Here is an 18286-nt window from a genome sequence, read left to right on the forward strand (position 1 = left end):
TAGTCCATGTAGACTCTCCCACCACCTTGAAATCGATTTGGAACCTGCACCAAAGAAGGTAAAAACCTATTAGTTGAAATGGGAATTGGAATTGGATTTGGAGACTTACTAGGATGTTGTGGCAATGCCCCTAGAGCAGCCACCATCTCGCCAATTGTATCCTTAGGTACGACCAGATTGGGTGTTTGTAGGGCAATGGCGTGCTTCTTGTGCTTTCCTCCAATTCCTTCCTCAATGGTGGTTCTAGACGCATCCTTCTTGATTGGTGTTGAACTTTCCTGCCCTATATTTTTAATTGTACCAATGGCAAAACAAGAACGAACTTCATTAGGATTCTCAATGTATTCAGAAACTTTAAAGTTAATCGTATCACCACCAAACTCCATAGTTAAGGCTCCCTTGGCCACGTCAATCTTGGTATGGGCTGTTTTCATGAAAGGTCGTCCAAGTAAGAGTGGCGATGGTGGAGAGTGGGTTGAATCCTCCATGTCAAGCACATAGAAATCTGCAGGAAAAATCAAGTGGTCTACCTGCACCAAAACATCTTCCAAAACTCCTCTCGGGTATGCATTAGATCGATCGGCTAATTGAATAATAACACCATCATTTTTAAGCTCTCCTAGATTCATAGATGCATAAACAGAATATGGCATGACATTAATTGATGCACCTAAATCTAGCATAGCATGTTCGAACCTTGTATTACCAATTACACAAGGGATAGTGAAACTACCTGGATCTTTGCATTTAGGTGGCAGCTTTCGTTGCAACATTGCAGAGACATTCTCACTTACATGTACCACCTCCTTCTCCCGAATTTGTTTCCTTGTTGTACAAATCTTCCTCAAAAACTTAGCGTACTTTGGAATTTGCTTTATTGCATCTAGGAGCGGGATATTGACATGCACCTTCCTAAACGTCTCAAGGATGTCTTTTTCATCCTCCTCTATCTTAGATTGCATAAACCTGCCAGGAAAGGGCACATTTTGTGGAACGGGGTTAGAATTAATCGAATTTGAACCCAACTTACCTTTGGTGGCCAAATGGGATGCATTGGATGAAGTAGTGTCCTTAGGTGCTTGCGGCAAAGAGGATTGTGTCCTTGCCGTGGGCTTGTTTGCAGCCTCCTCTTCATGTTGCAACGTCTTGTCTTCATTAGGACTTGTTTTGGGTGGTGTGGATGTGGTGCCAACTTTTTTTCCACTCCTCAAAGTGATTGCTTTGGCAGTTTCGAATCCTCCCTTTGGATTGACAATGGTTGAACTTGGAAGCTTGCCTTGGTCTCGGAATTGTCCCATAAACTCCGCAATCTGCCCTATTTGTTTCTCTAAGTGGTCCACCCTTTTGTCTTGGTTTTGCAGCCCCCTTTCTTGATTTTGCAATGCTTTGTTTTGATTCTCTAGCCCCTGAGACAAATTGGTAAGTAACTTAAGAATTGTATCATTGTCCAAAGACATACCTTGATGGTTTTGGGCAGATTGGGATTGTGATGCTTCTTGGCCATGGGTTTTGGTGTAAAACCCCGGGGGTTGCTGCCTAAAGCCTCCTTGTTGGTAAGGTTGTTGGGGCTCCCTCCACTTGAAATTTGGATGGTCTCTCCAACCCGGATTGTATGTATTGGAATATGGATCATTCCTTGGCTGATTTTGGCTTGGAAATCCAATGGCGTTTGCACTCTCCCATCCCCCATTCTCAATCAATTGAGGGCACTTTTCCGAATGATGACCTTGAATAGAACATACGCCACATACAATTGGACTTTGGATCTTCATTCCTTCGGCCATCTGAGACACAAGAGAAGTAAGATTAGCTAATTGAGTTTGAATGTCGGATTGAGAACTTACCTCATTCACTTGTTGCCGTGGGGGGTCCCTTTGCCCAATTCCTTCGTATTGTTGTGCATTGAGAGCCCGGTTTGCAATAAGGTTCTTGGCTGCCATAGGGGTTTTATCCACCAACGCTCCTCCCGCCGAAGCATCAAGCATTTGCCTTTCAATGGGAAGAAGACCTTCATAGAAGTATTGAAGTAGAAGCTCCTCCTTCATTTGATGTTGAGGACATGATGCAACAAGGGTTTTAAAACGCTCGTAGTATGTTGGAAAAGACTCCCCTTGACTTTGTTGAAATCCGCTAATCTTCTTTCTCAAGAGAATGACTCTTGAAGTAGGAAAGAACTTTTCAAGAAACGCCCTCTTCATGCTCTCCCAAGAAGTGACCGTTCCGGGTGCTAACTCGTATAACCAATCTTTGGCCTTCTCCAATAGTGAGAACGGGAAAGCCTTCATCTTCAAAATACTACCATCAACGTTAACTGGAGTCATGCTTAAACACACTACCTCGAACTCCTTCAAATGCTTGTTGGGATCCTCCATGGATAGTCCATGGAATTTTGGAATGTGGTGCAACAAGCTTGACTTCAATTCAAATTCGTCGGTCTTGTCTTGAGCCGCCCTTGGGTATTGGATGCACAAGGGTGCGGCATTGGCCATTCCCGAAGCGGAAAGCTCCTTGATTGTACGGTTGTCCACTGCCATGGTTTCTTCCTCTTGTGCCGTGGGTTCTTCTTCCTCCCTTGGCGTTGGCTCTTCCTCCTCTTCAAGGTTGGGAGCCGTACTAGATTCTGGGTTCTTCTTCTTCTTCCTCAAAGTGCGCTCAAAATCGTCGTCAAAATCCAAGATGTTTGCACTAATAGGTTGAGAACGACGAGTCATAAACTAGTACCTACAAACAAGAAAAGAAACTAGGTCAGTAGCTAAAACAAAAAGAAAACAAAAAGAAACAAAAAGAAACAATGGGGGATTAGCAAACTTGCTAATCCCCGGCAACGGCGCCAAAAATTTGATGCGAATTATATAAGCACACAAATTAAACCATCTTTTTAACAATCGTAGTATAGATATAAGTAGGGATCGTTCTAGGCCGGGGATTAGGAGGGATTGCTAACCTAATGAAAATTGACTCAAAGATGTAAAAATATGTTTTAAAACACTTTAAATAGACTCACAAGACTCTTACTAACTTGTATGACTCAAAACAAACTTTAAAAGACTCAAAACAACTTAAAACAACCAAAAAGACTCAATTTAGACTCTAGGACTTAATTTGGACGAAAATACACTTGGTTTTGACTCTAAAGACTCAAAAAGACTCTTTTGGACAGATTTGGAACAAATAAGAAAGGGGGTTTTGATTTTGGACGAATTTAAAAGAAAACAAGTAACTTAAAACTTTAAAACAGATTTTTAACGAATTTTAGAAAAACTAATGGATGATGGGATAGCCAAGGGATACTTCTCCACACATGATACTTTCTAACATAAATTGATTTCCAGTTGCTTTTCCGATAAACCATGAACCTCAATACCCCAGATTAACCGTGACATCACTAATTAACCCTCAGATTTCCCTTAAGTTATTGGATTGGATGACATCATACGACAACCCAAAGCATTCTTCAAAAGTCCCCTACATGACATCATAATAGAGATACGGTCAAAGATCATTACGTTCAATGGAATTCATAAGTATTGACAAAGCACTTGTAACTATGACATCATGATACGCATGCTAGGAATTTACTTAACATGATTGTGAAAACAACCTTAACTACTTGTGAATATAAGTTTGTAACGATTATGTGAAACACCCTTATATTCTAGCCCCAAATTCAACCATGCAAATTAAGTAGGCCTCCTTAATAAACATACAAGAATAAGTTATTCATCAAACGGTTAAGTAAATTGCGTTCATAATTTATGAAATCACAACTGGACTTAATCAACTCATATTATAAATGTAATCATGGTTTCAAAGCATCCTTAGGCTAAAACGAGTTTAGCCTCTCATGTTCATGACAAAACAAAGCAATATAGATTTAAACATTAACAATAAAGGATAGATTACACCTAAAAACGTCCAACACTCCACTTGAATGTACAAACGCCCAAGGCTTGGTCTTCCTTCTCCTCCTCCTTGCTAGGTCACGGCACAAGGGTCTATGGTGAGTTTGTGGATGATTTTCTGGGTTTTGGATGGGTTTAGGTATGTATGGTGGTGCGGCAAGGGGTTATGGTGGTGTATGGAGGTTGGGATGGATGTATGGAAGTAGGGGAATGATGGATGGGTGAATGCAAGGTCACGGCAAAGGATTGATTTCTGGAGGAGTGTATGAATGTTGTGTGAAGGGTGGTGGTGATTAAATGGCACGGCAGGGCTGTTTATATAGGCTAGTTTTGGCACACTTAGTGTAGGAAAAGGATTGCCTAAACCCATTGGAACAAGGTTAACTCAAGGCAGAAATTAAGTGGGATTTGGAATAGGGAATTCAGCTAGGATTTAGGGAGTTCTAGAAGGCTAGGTGCGGCACACATGTAGGGATAGGATTAGGTGTTCTAGAAACTGTGTTTAAGGCAGATTTCCTAATCCTAAAGGGCCTAGGACATGTGATATAGGAGTAGGAAAAGGATTGTGATTCCTAAACCTCCAAGGAATGGTGATTTGCGGCATTGGTATGGATGAGTCTTCTAGAAACTGAAATAGGTGTTTAAATGTGTAATTGATTCTCCCTAAGTAGCTAGGTTTAGGTCCCAATCTGATTTGGATAGGATAGGATAGGATAATGTTAGAGATAGGATAGGATAAGGTATGGATAAGGTTGGATAAGATAAGGTTTGGATAAGATCCATTGTTTCTTGCTTCTTCCTTATCTTCATTGGAATAGAACTTCTTCCACCAGATTTGTAGCCTTTCCTAGCTCTTCTAATCTTCAATTTCATCCATCCTTTTTGCTCCATGATTAAGCTATCCACTCCATGCCTAAAAATGCTCCAAATAGCCTCAAAATGCACTTTCTTGCTCCTTTTGCCATTAGGACCTAAAAACACACGAAAATACTTTAAAAGACTGAAATACATAGTAATTAACTCACTAAGTGTAAGGAAACAACATAACTAAATAGCATAAATATGCTCCTTTCACTTGCCAAGCGGCCCAACCAGTCCCTGGGGTCGTGGCTAAATCAATTGCTCCGCCTGCAGCTTCAGAGCCAACTGTTGCGCCTGTTTTTGGAAGAGGTGGCCTCATCCGTCTGGACAAATCCCAAAAAACAACCAACGATCATCTTGGAAGATGTATGATTATGTTGTTAGTAACTCTCTTCGTCTCATCAAATTCATAAGCATTGATAACTTTTTATTTCAAGATAACGAAAGCGACGAGATCCCGTTGGTGAGTTGCCCTCGACCAACCAAAACCCCTACCATTAATCCCCCTCTTGTGGTTGAGGCGGCCGACCAAGTCGACCCTTCTGCAGTAGACCACGAGAAGAGGCTACTCATCAAGCTTGAAGTGATGGCGAAGACGCCGGTCCATCTACAGAATCAAAACCTTGGCGTTCCTTTTCAAAAAGTCACTTCGACTTTTGTAAGGCTCGATCCCTTTCTCTAGTTAATTTTACTATAACAAATTTGAACCAAGAAAATATTAAATGTCAGGTGCTCGACTATTCGTTTCACCGATAATTCTACGCGCCGAATGGTGTTATCTATATTTCCTGGCCACCTCAGTGGCCGTCGAACGTGGATAACCTCCATCGACCACGTGAATTGAGGAGCAATCTTAAACACTGGGCTTGGCCATTGAGCTCTCTGGGCAATGAACCAGGGGACATGGCCGAAGTCTCATCTCGGCAGGTTTAAAGCCAATTCCCTATGCTATGTTCCTTATAATTTTTTCTTGTGCTTAAAATCTTTTCCTATGTAGCCTTCATAGGAAATCAAGGTTGACACTTTGCACTTGAACACCTCTGGAGTAGCTGGTTCTTCTGCCGCGTCAGCCGAGCTTGCAGAGACCGTGGCCGAATCCTACGTTTTTGCCAAGCTGCAGGAAATCTTCTCTCTCTCTGCCTCTCAGGTCCTCTAGTGTAAAAGCCTTAACTCTGTAGGAGAATGTTTAAACGACCTTGCAGATGGCGGCTTCTTGAACACTGAAAATGTCATCTATTTATCTGATCTTCTAGAGCGGATCCGACAACACTTTGTCATTTTTGAACAAGCTTTATGGGCCGAGGACGACCTAAAGATAGCAAAGATTGCTTATGAGGCTAGTCGGTCGAAGGTTGAGGCCATAAAAGCAAAGAAGGTGCAGCTGATCGACTTTGATCGTCAAATTTCTAAGCTTTAATGTCAAATTACCAAGCTTCAACAACAAAGGTCGGCTGTTGCTTCAGAACTCGAGAGGGATTTCGAGATGAATAAGGCTCAAATAATGGATTTCGCGGCTGGCATAAAGCAGATCCAGCAGCTTCAACTTAACAAGAAAACGGGGTAGGCCGAGATCATACTGAGCGAAGTAAGGTGGCTGAAGTTGAAAGCCGCTCTTGAAACTTTTCTCCCCTCGACCCCCTAGAATTTTTTTATAAATGTACTTATACTTTCTTTTATAAATTTAATGAAATTATCTTTATTCTCGCTTCTCCCAAGTGACTGGGTAGTATTTCTTTAAAAATTTCCCGTTGATTGGCAACTTGTGAACTAATCTAGTCCGATCCTTGAGGTGGTATGCCCTCTTGCCGAGAATTTTGTGAACGATGAACGGTCCTTCCCAATTCGTTGACCATTTTCCGAACCTAAGTTCTTTAATTCTAACTAGTAGAACGGTTTGCTATACCAACTCTCATTCGCCGAACGTTTTTTATCTGACACGTTGATTATAAGCTCGCTCGGCAATCTTTTTCTGTGCCATTAATAAGTTACAAGCATCAAGCCGAATTTCTTCTAAGTCTTCCAACTCTTGTCTCATGGCTTGACTGTATTCGGCATTGAACAAACTACTTTGTTCAATCACTCGCAATGAATTTATACTCAGCTCGACTGGTAACATAGCGTTGTGTCAATAAGTTAACATCTATGGAGTTGTTCCGGTGGTTGATCGGGGTGAAGTTCGATAGGCCCATAATGCTTCATTTAACTTCAAATGCCACATACCAGGTTTCTCTCTTACTATTTTTTCAAGAATGCCGATCAAAACCTTATTACTTGCTTCAGCTTGCTCATTCGCCTGTGGATATTTAGACTTATTATGTACTATTTAAACTTGTCAGCTGTAAAAATTATGCCGTTGTCAGTTATGATCGTTTCTGGCACTCCGAATCTAGTCACAATATTTTCCTCTACAAAATTGCAAACTTTTTTGGTCGTCAACTTGGTGTATGATTTTGCTTCGACCCACTTAGTGAAGTAGTCAGTTGCCACTAGTATCTATGCGTGTTTTGCTGCTCCGGAAGACGACGTGATTTTGCTGATTACGTCCATTGCGCATCTTCTGAACGGCCATAGTTTGGTAACTGAGTGAAGTAATTCGGCCAGGATTCTCTGTATAGGTCTGTGAATCTGACAATATATGCATCCTCATGCATATTCAATGCAATCCTTCAATATACTCGGCCAGACGTAGCCGTGTCGGTGAAGCAACCAACTCATTTTACGTACTGATTGGTGAGCCCCACAAATCCCTTCGTGTATCTCAGTAATTGCTTGGGTAGCCTCCTGTGGGCCGAGGCATAATAACAATAAACCATCATCACCCTTTCGATATAACTAATTTTGGTATGACACGTAGTTTGTGGCATGGACTCTTGTCTTCCGGTCGTGTTTGCCACTGGGGTTATTGAGGTATCTTATAATCGCCTTTCTCTAATCGTCTGGCAATGTCTCGACAACACATACTTCTATAGGATCTCCTCGCTCTAGCAACGATGGTAAAGACATCACTCGCATACGTATCATATGATTACGTTGGAGAACTTGCTGATTAACCAAGGTTGGGTAAGATCATCGTCCTATAAGTGTTGCTCTGCCTAGCTTGCCTCCTGGGAGTTATGCTCCAGAGGCTGAGGTGCTAGAACCATCAAAGTGCATCGTCCAGTAGTTGTCTCGTGTTTCGACTAATCCAATGTCGACTTCATTGCCCCCGAAACCATAAGGAGATGGGTGTTAGGCCAAAAAATGGGCTAGAGCTTGACCTTTGACGGCTTTTTGGGGTACGTATTGCAAACTGAACTCTGATAATGCCATTGTCCATTTCCTAATATGGCCTGTGATTATAGGCCGAGTAAGCATGTAACGAATAATATCTGTCTGAGCAATGACCTGTGTAACTGATGAGAGCATGTAATGTCAAAGTTTTGACGTGGTGAAAAACAGAGCTAAGCAAAGTTTCTCGACGGGTGAATAATTGATCTCAGGTGAATTCAGATTCTAGCTGAGATAAAATATAGCTTGTTCGTGCCCAGCATCATTATTTTGTGTGAGGAGGCAACCGATTGATGCGTCGGCCGTCGAAATGTACAGTTTGAGAGGCCTACCACGTTGAGGTGGCACGAGTACAAGCAGCGTTGTAAGGAAGACCTTGAGTTGCGTGAAAGCTGCCCGATGTTCTTCTCGCCACTCAAATATATCTGAATCCTTAAGTTTTAAGAGAGTAGAGAACGCTTTCATTTTACCCGCCGAATTAGCTATGAAATGGCGGAGAAAATTTATCTTCCTGAGTAATGAATGAAGTTGCTTCTTGGTCGTCAGGGGTGGGGCGTTAATGATTACACGAGCTTTATTTTCGTCTACTTCAATACCACAATGGTGCACAAGAAAACCCAAGAAGTTACCGGCTGATACACCAAAGGCACACTTGGCCAGGTTCATTTTGAGATTATGCTAGCGTATACAAAGAAATGCTTGTCGAAGATCATTCATATACGTGCGGCGACTCTTTGATTTCACTACCACATCATCGATATATACTTCTATAACTGTATCGATCAAATCATGGAAAATGGTATTCATAGCTCGTTGGTATGTGGCATCGGCGTTCTTGAGGCTGAATGGCATGACGACCCATTCGTATATACCGAGTGCCCCCGGGCAACGGAAAGCTGTTTTGTGAACGTCAGCTTTGGCTATAAAGATCTGGTTGTAGCCAGCATGGCTGTCCATGAAGGACAACATTTCATGATTGGCGGCAACATCAATTAACAAATCTGAGACCGGTATCGGGTATTCATCCTTAGGAGTGGCCAAATTCAAATTACGAAAATCGATACAGATGCGTAGGGCGCCGTTTTTCTTTAGCACCGGGACGATATTGGCTAGCCACTCGACGTATCGAGCGGTCTGAATAAACCAGACTTTTAAAAGTTGAACTAGCTCGTCTTTTATGCCGAGTTGTACTTCGGTCGAGAATCTACGAGGGGGCTATCGGAAAGGCTTACAACGAGCTTTGATGCGTAATTCGTGTTTAATGAGATTCCGATCGAGGCCCAATATTTCATGATAACTCCAAGCAAAACAATCTTTAAACTCGTTTAGCAATTTACATAGTTTAATCTTCATGGAGTGAGGTAACAACGCACTAATAAATAGTGGTTGAGGCTCATCGACTGTTCCAACATTTATTTCTTCTAACGGATCCTTGACTTAGGGTCGACTGTCTTCGAGTTCGGTTGGCATGGCCTGAACTTTGTCTAACGATAATACTGGGCTGTTATCTCTCTCGGCAAAAACTTCGATTAAGTTTACGCTTGAGTGTGGATGCTTGGAAATAACATACCAATGAGCCAGCAGACGTTCTATGGTAGATGAAATTATGGCCAGACGTCGTTCTTATTTGGTGTCAATTATCGGTGTTGGTAATTAAATCTGCCAAGTCGAGTCTTGCCGAATCCTAGTGTATAGTCTCGGTGCCTACCTTGATGGCTTTTTGGATTGAGATCCGAGTTGTTCGTCCGTCTTCGTTAAAACCCTGCAGGGTAATATAGCCGACGTGACTGTCATAATAGCGGGCCTGGATCATGTTGGTTTCGATTGGCTGATTATCGGCTGGGTGGACCACAATCGATTTTCCGTCCCAAAAGATAAGAGCCTGTAGAGCGACGAAGGAATACAGCTCGTCTGATGGATCTAGTCACGGCCAAGCAATGCGTTGTATTCGGTCTTTAAATCAATTATAAAGAATGCAGTTATGTGGTTGCGACCTGTAACGCTTACTTCTAACGAGAGCACCCCTTTTGTTTGGGATTTGTCGCTGATGAAACTACTCATTGTTATTCCTGACAGTATGAGTTCGTCATTGGAGCGGCGTAATGCCTTCATGATGGATATAGGCATGATGTTGACTGTGGCTTCACAATCAACAAACACCTTAGAAATTGGGTATCCTTCAATATGAGTCGTAACATACAATAACTTAAGATGTTAGAGATTAACAGACGAGGGGCGGGGAAACAATTCGGCCATGGCTGCTTTATGTTTGTCATCTTTACTCGCTTGCCCATCTTCTTCGATGGTGATGAAATCGACTTGTGTTGCTTCCTCGGCAACCACGTCCCCATCCAAGAAATTTGGCTGGTGTGTGGTTAGTTGGAATTCAGCAGGTAAAACATGGACCATACTGATTTCCATGTTTTCAAGGATTGAGAAACCCATCGGGTCCTGGTTATCTTCCTCTGGGTGATCGAGGGCAATATCATGTTTTGGAGTATTCTTGTCATGGTCATCTTCTGCCTTATCTGATGCTTGCTCTTGTGGAATGACATATGGACTTGGTTCATTATGGTCGTCGTCTTCGAGCATGTTCGATGCTGAGGTTTGATTTTGTCCCTGCAATGTTTATGAGCTCGTTCTTTATAGGTGATTCGAGCATTCCTTGTGTCTAAATATGCATTTAAACGCGCCACACGATCCTTCTCATTGGATCAGTAGTTTTCTGGATAATTTGTTCAGCATCGGGACAAGTTAGTGCCAGGTCGAGTGCTTCTTAACATGCCTTGGGTAGGCCGTACAAGTCATTGGCGGAATGTTTCTTGTGAAATTCTCGCATGTACTCCTAGGATTCACCGATCAATAGAGGGTGTAGATTCCACTGGACTTTTATTAATGGCTCTTGCGAGGGTAAGGGGGAAGCTTGTTTTCGGTTTCTTGCCTGAAATGCTCGAGGTGAGCTTTTATCTCCCCAGGCCGAATGAGGAGTTTGATGCGTTTTTCAGACTCTTCAATGGTGGTTTCAAAGTCGCAATTAACTGACTTTTCCTCTTGAAGTAATTCGACCATAATGGTCAGGGTTGGTAGGTCATCGTCGCTTCCTATTGTTTCTTTTGACTGGCACCTGGTAGTCGAATTGGCTTGTGCTTCCTGTCACCAGGCCATGCAGTCTATCCGCTGGCGGCGACATTGTTAAGATTTGGATAACGCCATATACATGTCAGTAAGGGAATTGTAACCATACCAACATTGGTCGTGTGGCTTAGGCGGCTTAAAGGTTTTTTGACTTACCAATGAACTCAAACTGCTGGAGTTATGTAAGTAGTAATCCTCATTATAAAACGGTGCATCAAAGTCAAGACGCCGTCTGATTGAGGTTGGACCATTTAGTCGTACCTAAAGGCCGAGTCTCTCGAACACCTTCTGGCGTTGGCCGACATCGAGTTCTTTTGAAGGTGTCGATTCGGTTAGGACAACGCGTGTTTTACAACGGTCGCACAAAACCATTGGTCCATCAGCTTCTTCAAAACTGGAGCCTGACATAGATTCAACTATGGCTGGTCCCCAAAACTTTGTGGGAGGTTCATTGGAAAATAAATCAATCTTGAGTCCCGGCTGAGAGTTCTGCTTAAGGACATATTGTGCTAGGATGAACTCGGCCTTTCCTTTCCCATTGTTTTTAGGCAGATGAGCATTCACCATGCCAATTGTTGTCGAGGGTAAGGGGTTAACATCGACAGCTATCTGTTTCTCAGGAAATTTGAGTTTGCCTTTATCAATCTAACTTTGAATGACATCACGGAACACGACACAATTGTTAGTGGTATGCTTGTTCGAGTTATGGTACTTGCAATATGTTTTGCCCTTCAACTCTCCGGCCTTAGGAATGTTATGTCCTAGCTAAAGTTTTATGATCTTTGCTAACAACAACTGGTCCAAAATTGCATTGGCCTTGGTGATATCGAAAGTGTAGACTTTTAACGTTTTAATCGTTTCTTCAGAGGCCAAGTGGGTTTTGTCATCTTTGGAATTAATTTGAGCTAATGCCTTGCAAATGTATGGTTTGTCTATTACTATCTCAACTGTGTCTACACTAGTGTATTGGGGATCCTCGCTTTCGGCCAATGCGTAACTAACCGTGGGATTCTTGTATATCGTTCCCGAGGGATGAGAATTTTGAGATCTTTTCCTCTTGGAGCAAATAATCATGCTGCTCAATGTGTTGAGCCAGTTCGTACATATCTCAAATATTTTCTCCTAGGAATTTCTTTTTGTATTCCACGTCCAGGCCGTTTAGAGTGACGAATTCAACTTCAAGGAGAGGTGCTTGGCACCAATTTCTGGCCGACTTGAACCTTGTTAAGTATTCCATTGGCGACTTGTCTAAGGCTTGAGCCATCCTAGCTAATGATGAGACTGACATTTCCATCCCTGGTCGATATAATTGTTCATGGAATTTTTCGACCAGTTCCTTCCAACTCTGGATGGAGTTAGGTGAGAGGTTGATATACCAAGCAAATGCTGAACCTTTTATTGAGAAGTTGAATAGTCGCAGTTTATGGAAGTCACTATTAACGTCTCCACATTGCACAATGAACCGAGCTATATGTTTTAGCGAAGATAAGGACGATTCTCCAGCGAAAAGGCTGAAATTTGGGATCTTAAAGCTTTTAGGATATTCAAACCTCTCCACATAAGCCGGGTACGGATGGATGAACTTTGGGAACTTCGGCCCCTTTTTTAAGGCCAAATAAATCATCCTTTGGACCTCGATCATATTGACGGATGCTGTTTCCACTCCCTGGTTGAGTCCGTCTGATCTACTGCTTGATCTTTCTCTTTTTTCCAAGTCAATTGGTTGGAGCCGAGTGGATCATGTCTCGGCTTGCAGTGGAACGTTCTTAAGTACTCAAAGGAGATGTATGTCTTGATGATAAATGTGGTTCGGTCGTCAAAATGACGAACTCTGAAACTTACTTGTGAGTATCCAATCATAAAATCACTCAGCGTTCAATGTGCCTAATGTCGTAACTCGTAACACCTTACTTCGCCGAAAAGGCTAATAAGATGACCTCTGCCAACAGGGATTCGAAAACCCTTCTCGACCGAGACTTGGATAGGTAACTAGTCGGCCTCGACGCAGTGCTGTTTATCTAAACTGAAGGTGCTCATCGGTTGGCTGATTCTACGGCAACAGTGTTGTTTATCTAAACTGAAAATGTTCGCCGGTTGCCTTCACAATGCTGTTTATCCATGCTGAAGATGTGTCGGTAGAAAAAGAAAATAAAAATCCCAAGATGTTTGAGAGGTTTGCGTAGGGCAATTATGTGTTGAATTGGAGGGAGCTCGAATGATGCACTCTACTCTCTGTTTATAGCAACAAATCCTCCTAAAGATCGAGTTGAAACCATATTCAGATTAGGACTTCTTATTCTGATCCAACCTCATCTCAACCATTCCTACTCTATTAGGACTTTGAACTCACCCCCTTTTCAAGTCGTATTCATTTCCAGCCGAGAATCCATATTGCATTAAAACCCCTTATCATACTGGGACTTCGACCCATCCACTCATCCAAATCACTCATTCTTGCAATAGGACTCGACCACCTTCTCTGAATGACCTAGGACCACCAGGCAACCCACAGTACATTTAGGAAAGCTTTGGGCCGAACATAAACCTACGCTCGGCCCGATAATATTATTTTGGGCCCAAACAGTGGGATAACTCCATTTTGAGGCATTTTATCAAGCAATTAGATCATGTATGAAAGGCAATTCCAACCTTCAAAGGAGTAGTCCCAAAATCATTCATAAAGATTCACTAGAATTTGGGGAGTCAGTTGACCCCCCCTCGCCTCTTACGAGTCGGCCCCTGGTGCAGAAGGGAGCGTCTCAGTGTGCAATTCTAGTCAATTTGACCTATGCAACAAACATTTTAGTTAAGTAACGACGTTTCTCAGGCATGTAAATATTTAATTAAAAGACCACTTTGCTTTATATGTGGATAAGATCATAAGACACATAAAACAAATTATCACAAAAATAACCTTAAACAAAATATTATGCCATCTACGGTTGAGATATATGCAACGATTAAGTGTAGATACTTAACAATTTTTATAAGGTGATTTTAAATTGGTGTAATTCAAATATTATAAATACTATATTTGCGCATAATATTCTTAATATATACGTACATACATATTTTTTAAAATTTTGTTTTTTCATACACATATTTATAATTCGTAAAATGGCATGTTTTTTAAAATTCCTACATATGATACGTATTATACACATACCTACATACGTTTTACATTGAAAACACGTATTTTAAAATATTTTTCAATAATACCAATAAAATTCACGCATTGTACTTGAATATTAAACATATTTTTGAAAGAAAACAAAAAAATTTAATTTGAAAAATGGCTGAATTTTTTGAAGTACTACTTTAGCACAGTTGCTGAATAATACATGTATGTATTTTTTTGGATACTATAACTGTTTTGTATTTTACTAACTATACCTAAAATTTAAAAATTAGACATGTTAGGTCATTATATGAAAATGATGATGTAAACAAATGTTTTTCACTCTGGTACCAAGCTAACTTTTTTTAAACAAGCAAATTTAAGGTTTAATTTGGCTTAAAATGATATTGTAATTAAACTCCGTTACAAATGATAAGAGTGAGAACATAAGTAATACGACGTGACTTTAAATTTCGTCAGCTCTCTAATTTAATATTAATTTAACAAATACATTGGTTGACAAAAAAAAAAAAGAAAAAAAAAAAAAAAACTATGAGTAACACACCATAAAATAGAAACTAAAGTTTAACTTCTTTGTTTCTTCTTTCGTTCTTTACTTTTCTAAATACTTTAATATTTTATTCAGAATCACATCCTGATTTTTACAGCTCCAAAATTCCAAATCAAAGCAAGCAGCGAGAGAGCGAAGCGTACATAGCTTAGCAAGAGCAGATGAGTGTGGGCAAGCAAAAGCAGTTCCAATTCCAATCGCAATCGCAGTCGCTATCACAGTCGCCGTCGTCGTCTCCTCCGATGTTGAGCTCTTTACAAGGATCTCTCCTAACTCTCGCCATCCTCACCTTGCTCTCCTTCACCTACTTCTCCCTCCATTCTCTCCATCCCTCCTCCCCCTCGCCCGCTACCGCCACCACTTACATTTCCTCCTCCTCATCCGCCGCCGACGATGAGCAGTTCTCCGACATCTACCACTCGCCGGAGGTGTTCCGGTTGAATTTCGCCGAGATGGAAGCCAAATTCAAGGTGTACATATACCCGGACGGCGATCCGAACACGTTTTACCAGACGCCGAGGAAGCTCACTGGCAAGTACGCCAGCGAGGGCTATTTCTTTCAGAATATCAGAGAGAGTCACTTCCGAACCGACGATCCGGATCAGGCTCACCTCTTCTTCATCCCAATCTCCTGCCACAAGATGCGAGGCAAGGTATTGTTTCACTCTATGATCCGGATTCACTTTGTTTTTTGTTTGGGACTGTTTGGTTGCTGAGAAAATTGGGGAGAAAGTAGAGCTGCTATAGATCGTGATTTTCCTTGTTGCTGTGGATCTGAGAAATCTGATAGTTTCATTGTTTGGCATGCTTTTGGATAAGTTATAAGTTTTACAGTACTAAAAGGGGCATATTACTATAGCCATTGCAACTCGGGATGTTGTGATTTGGCTTTCGGTTCTAGTTGTGATTCGTGTTTGGCATGGGAAGTGAGACTTTAGATTGTGCTTTGTAGTCAACATGCCTTTATTTGTAGCTGATTTGCATTTGTTTCATCTCGTTTTATTGGTTTGGGTAGATTCTATCTTTAATGCATTCAAGTATTTGGTTGTTTCGGGTTATGTACTAAGACATGCAAAATGTATCTGCAAATGCAAAATTATTTGAAGAGTTGCGTTATTTCTGAATCTGTTTGTTTCATCTCGAATAGGCATGGTAATTCCTAATTGCAGCATTCAGGAGATAGATACTAATAAACGGTTACTGAAGATTTTTCCTTTGTCTGTTTATAATGATTATGCAGGGTACATCTTATGACAACATGACCATAATCGTTCGGGACTATGTGGAGAGCTTGATATCCAAGTATCCTTACTGGAACAGAACCTTGGGCGCGGACCACTTCTTTGTCACGTGTCACGATGTTGGGGTGAGGGCAACTGAAGGACTTCCACTTCTTGTGAAAAACTCGATTCGAGTTGTGTGCTCCCCTAGCTATGATGTTGGTTTCATTCCGCACAAAGATGTAGCCCTTCCTCAAGTACTCCAGCCATTTGCTCTTCCAGCCGGAGGAAACGATGTGGAGAACAGGTAATATAGAAGGACATGCATTTATTTTATATATATATATATATATATATATATATATATGCTCTGTTATGCGCTTATTGACTTACACAAGCACTATGTTATTACTTCTTTTTGAATTAATTTCCGTACTCATGGCTGTAGACCTATCGTATGATATGTTTCATAAGTTAACTCATGTCCAGATGGGAGGGTGTTATAACTTTGTTGCCACTAGATTGAGCCTAATACACAAGTTCATTAATTAATAGGAGGCATGCTTTGCAGGACAACCCTCGGTTTTTGGGCCGGTCATCGAAATTCCAAAATTAGAGTTATACTGGCACGTGTATGGGAGAACGACACAGAGCTTTACATATTGAACAACAGAATAAATAGGGCAGAGGGGAATTTGTTATACCAAAAGAAGTTTTATGAAACAAAATTCTGCATATGCCCAGGTGGCTCCCAGGTCAACAGCGCTCGTCCAACTGACTCAATCCATTACGGATGTATTCCTGGTAATAATTCAAATCTTCTTGTTTCTTCAAAATTGCAGTGAGAGTTATTCGATGGTATTATCATCTATTCTTGGCTTGAATTGGAAATGCTGATGGTCAAACCATATAACCATAATATTTAAGAAAAAAGAGAGAAATTTAGAGCCGTAATATAAGCAAACAGACACCTTTATCCATGCTAAGGGGATCAGAAAGATTGCCTTCACGTAAGGAGTTTGTTTATCATTTTGCAGCATTTCTTCTTCAAAATCTTTTTTATTATGAACAAAGAATTCAGGCTAAATCAGTCTCTCTCTACATCTTCTCCTTTTTGTGCCTATAACTTTCTAATTGTTTTCATTTTTATTCAATGGATGCATTCCTCAAGTCTATGTTCACCGTGCCACTTTAAATGACTGATGTTGTACATATGGACAGAAGCTTGAGGCAATAGTGATTAGCTTTTTAAAATATTAAATTGCAATTCCCTATCTTAATGTATCCATTTTCTTTTAGCTTGAATGTAAGGTATACTATTAAAAGTCCTCTTAATCGTTTGTCAACTGTTTGGTTTGATTTCTTGCAGTGATATTATCAAATTACTATGACCTGCCATTCAATGACATTCTCGATTGGCAAAAATTTGCTGTCATCCTTAGGGAGAAGGATGTGTATCAACTCAAACAAATTCTTAAGGACATACCCTATTCAGAGTTTCTTACGCTTCACAAAAACTTGGTTAAGGTATATGCTTTTGCACACTTCATTTTATGTGATAAATGTATTTCCATTGATGTCTTGTATGTGTGTGTTGGGAACACTTGTTTTTAATCGTAGGTAACTAAGAATTTCTTTTCATGTCGTGATTTTTCTATCAGGTCCAGCAGCACTTCCAGTGGAATTCACCGCCTGTGAAATATGATGCATTTCACATGGTCATGTACGATCTCTGGTTGCGCCACCATGTGATCAAATACTGATTTTGCCGGTTAACTTTTTGTACACTTTCTGGCCAGCAAATCAAAGGCCTGTAAATCATCAGATACAGTAGTCTCATTCTTCCTCCATGATCTTTGAGGAAGGAATTAAAGGTACAGGTAACCGAAAGATCTTACTATTTGTTCGTTCTTTATATGGGGAGTATTCCCACTTTTGTACCCATCATCATTGTTACGTTCTGTAGGAGTATTATTCTTTGCTATTGGACTAGTATTTAGTATTTACCACTATTTGCCGCATGAATTGTAGTCGTAATTAGGGTCGGATAAGTTGCATTTCTTGTTACATTTTTCATTACTTGACCAAATGTGCGTGTGATTTGCAACGACAAATGTATCATCTTTGACATGAGTGTTACTGAACAAGAAATTTGACTACTAGAACTGGAAAGATGGCCTGCAAGGTGAATTAAAACACGTTTATTGAGATC

At 40.9% G+C, this 18286-nt stretch overlaps 1 protein-coding gene across 1 annotated transcript; it reads left to right on the plus strand.

Moving 5' to 3' along the window:
• The first annotated feature begins 14880 nt into the window (after positions 1 to 14880).
• Positions 14881 to 18080, plus strand: LOC137747536 (putative glycosyltransferase At3g07620). The gene is made up of 5 exons (XM_068487668.2): positions 14881 to 15507; positions 16095 to 16381; positions 16646 to 16878; positions 17444 to 17601; positions 17736 to 18080. The coding sequence occupies exons 1-5, from the start codon at positions 15016 to 15018 to the stop codon at positions 17835 to 17837; spliced, it is 1272 nt and encodes a 423-aa protein (XP_068343769.2). The 5' UTR covers positions 14881 to 15015; the 3' UTR covers positions 17838 to 18080.
• Positions 18081 to 18286: the final 206 nt, after the last annotated feature.

Source organism: Pyrus communis, chromosome 15, assembly GCF_041283825.1.
Source record: "Pyrus communis isolate YQ-2024b chromosome 15, ASM4128382v1, whole genome shotgun sequence".
Lineage (NCBI taxonomy): Eukaryota > Viridiplantae > Streptophyta > Magnoliopsida > Rosales > Rosaceae > Pyrus > Pyrus communis.

What these genes read in the sequence shown, in the direction of transcription:
- LOC137747536 (XM_068487668.2), top strand. Translation starts at nt 15,016, where the DNA reads ATGAGTGTGGGCAAGCAAAAGCAGTTCCAATTCCAATCGCAATCGCAG. An exon ending in GGAAACGATGTGGAGAACAG is followed by an intron (nt 16,382 to 16,645) that starts GTAATATAGAAG and finishes CATGCTTTGCAG; the next exon opens with GACAACCCTCGGTTTTTGGG. An exon ending in CCATTACGGATGTATTCCTG is followed by an intron (nt 16,879 to 17,443) that starts GTAATAATTCAA and finishes GATTTCTTGCAG; the next exon opens with TGATATTATCAAATTACTAT.